General features: G+C 42.8%; 1 protein-coding gene across 1 annotated transcript; it reads right to left on the bottom strand.

The window, feature by feature from the left end:
• Positions 1 to 2,084: 2,084 nt before the first annotated feature.
• Positions 2,085 to 2,651, bottom strand: LOC126712635 (uncharacterized). The gene has a single exon (XM_050412045.1). The coding sequence runs from the start codon at positions 2,649 to 2,651 to the stop codon at positions 2,085 to 2,087; it is 567 nt and encodes a 188-aa protein (XP_050268002.1).
• Between the last annotated feature and the right edge of the window lie 401 nt (positions 2,652 to 3,052).

Genomic DNA, 3,052 nt, shown 5'->3' with positions numbered 1-3,052 from the left:
AACTCTGGCCCTTTAAGAAGGGCTTCATACTCAACTTCATTGTTAGTTGTTTGATATTACAAACGAACCTTGTGCTTCATTTTATCTCCTTCTGGAGATTGTAAAACAACTCCTATTCCTCCTGCTTGTTGTGTTTCACCAGGTATTTCCTCATTCATTCTTCTTTAAGGGACTGGACTTCCTTGATGTTCTTTGGTGGTTCCATGTTCAATATGGCTTAGATCTTATCTGGATTTGCTTCAATCCCCCTTTGTGAAACCAGAAATCCTAGAAACATTCCTGATGACACCCCAAACGCACATTTACTTGGATTCAACTTCATTCTGTATCGTCTAAGCGTCTCAAAGGTCTCTTGGAGATCTTCCAAATGCTTTTCTTCATCCACGCTCTTTACAAGCATGTCATCCACATATACCTCCACATTACGTCCTATCTGTGGACGGAACATGTGATTTACCAACCTTTGATAAGTTGCCCCCACGTTCTTCAGGCCAAAAGACATCACCTTATAGCGAAATAAACCTTGACTGGTAATGAAGGACGTCTTTTCTTGGTCTACCTCATCCATCTTTATCTGATTATATCCTGAGAAAGCGTCCATGAAGCTTAGCAACTGATGACCAGCTGTGGAGTCCACCAACTGATCAATGCAGGGCAAAGGATAACTATCCTTAGGGCAAGCTTTGTTCAAATCAATGAAATCCACGCACATTCTCCACTTGCCATTCGCCTTCTTGACCATCACCACATTGGCTAACCAATCCGGGTAATAGACTTCTCGAATGAATTGCGCTGTTTCTGGACCTCTTCCTTGATAGTGTTGTCTTGCTCAGGAGCAAATACTCTTTTCTTCTGACGAACAGGTTTGGAAGAAGGGTATACATTCAATCGATGAGCAATTACACTTGGGTCAATTCCTGGCATGTCTTTATGACTCCATGCAAAAACATCGATATTCTTCCTCAGAAATTGGACGAGGTCTTGCTTCGTCTTCTCCATCATGCCTGTCCCAATTTTGGTGAATTTTTCAGGATCATCTTCTTGCAAAAGAACATCTTCTAGTACCTCCGTGGGCTCTGTAACAATCCTTCTTTCTTCAATACTCATTGTCTGCATGTGTTCATCTAAAGCCAACATGGCTAAGTAACATTCCCTAGCTGCCAACTGATCTCCTTCTACTTGTCTTATCCCGTACTCCGTATGGAATTTGACTGAGAGATGGTAGGTAGATGTTACTGCCTTCCAACTGTTTAGGGTTGGCCTTCCAATGATGGCATTGTATGAGGATGAACAATCCACCACAAGGAAATTCACTTCCTTGGTTATCTGTTGTGGGTATGATCCCACTACTACAGGTAATGTAATGGTGCCTACAGGCTGCACCTTCATTCCTCCAAATCCTATCAATGGCAAACATATTGGACGAAGTTAATCTCATCCCAGCCTCATCTACTAAAAGGTGTGGTAATACAATATATCTGCTGAACTTCCATTATCCACCAACACTCTCCTAGTTGTGTAATCCGCAATGAGTAAAGTAATGACAATTGCATCGTCATGTGGGTGATGGATTCTCTCGACTTCCTCGTCCGTGAAAGAAATAACTGGCTTGTCTGTCCCCCTCATCCTTGGCGAGACCGTCCAGAGAGTTGGACATTCTAAACCACTTTGAGATACATCTTCTTTGACTTGGAAGACTACCCCGCTGAAGTTCCTCCAATGATAACCCTTATCTCTCCAAGTGGGGGCCATGATGATTCCTTTACCTTTCCTTTCAATTTCTCATCTTTATGATCCCTTCCTATGAAATGTCTTAACTTTCCTTGTCTAATAAGATTCTCAATCTGTTGCTTCAAGTCATAACACTCATCCATGTCGTGTCCATGATCTCTATGGAAGTGACAATATTTGTTCTTATTTCTCTTGTTGGGGTCTTCCTTCATTTTCTCCAACCACTTTAAGGAAGGGTCATCTTTGATTTGCATGAGCACTTGATCAAGTGGAGCGTTTAAGGGTGTGTAGTTTTGATTTCTTCCTAAGGACGAGCCCGTCTTCCTATTATCTCGGTCCTTCTTTTCTTTCGTTCATCCCTTCTTTGGACGGGGACCTTGCTTGGAATGGTGCGTGGAGTTTGATTCCATTCTCTCAACTCTCTTCCTCTTCTTAGCTATGATTGCGTCCTCTGCATTAATAAAGTTTTGAGCCGAATGGATGAGTTTAGCCATGGATTGAGGCTCTTTCTCATAAAGCTTGTGGATGAATAAATTAGAATTAACCCCATTATGGAAGGCCGCCAAGAGTAGCTTGTCATCCACTTCGTCCACGGTTAGGGCTTCCCTGTTGAAACGAGTGATGAAGGAGAGCAGGCTTTCATTCTCCCCTTGTTCTATGGTTAACAGGCTAGACGAAGAACGTTTGTGCCATTGCCCTCCGATGAAATTATTAACAAATAACTTACTCAATTCTTCAAAAGAACTCACTGTATTCGGGGGTATTTTGTTGAACCACACTCGTACCGGTCCTTTAAGAGTGGTAGGGAAGGCTCTACACATAATCTCATCTGGGACTCCTTGAAGGTGCATGGTAGTCTTGAAAGTAGCAATATGATCAAATGGGTCATGTGTTCCATCGTACGAATCCAATGAAGGCATCTTACTTTGGAGGCAAGGGGTGACCATTGATAGAAGCCGTGAAAGGGGAATCTATTCGATGGACTAGATCCTCTATTGGATTTGCCCTTCTCATGTTCTCCCTCATCTCCTCCATAACCTTCCTCATTTGATTGATTTCCTTCTCCAAATGTGGCACCCTTCTTGACGTGGTACCCCTTGATTGGCTTTCAGGTTCAGCATTTCCCCAATCTTCCTGATTTTGGGCATGACCTTACCCCTTGTAGTGTTGCTTCTTCAAATTAATCTCCCTAGTAAATTCCTAATTTTGACGGGTTAACTCCGCCATGGCAGCTGCCATAGACTGCATGTGTTGAACAGAGGACTATTGCATCACTGGGTTTGATTGACGATCGCGATGGGGATTGCTTAAAGCATCCCTA

Source organism: Quercus robur, chromosome 1 (genome assembly GCF_932294415.1).
Source record: "Quercus robur chromosome 1, dhQueRobu3.1, whole genome shotgun sequence".
Taxonomy (NCBI): Eukaryota; Viridiplantae; Streptophyta; class Magnoliopsida; order Fagales; family Fagaceae; genus Quercus; species Quercus robur.
The sequence above is the reverse complement of the archived record's forward strand: the minus strand, read 5'-3'. Positions and strand labels throughout refer to the sequence as shown.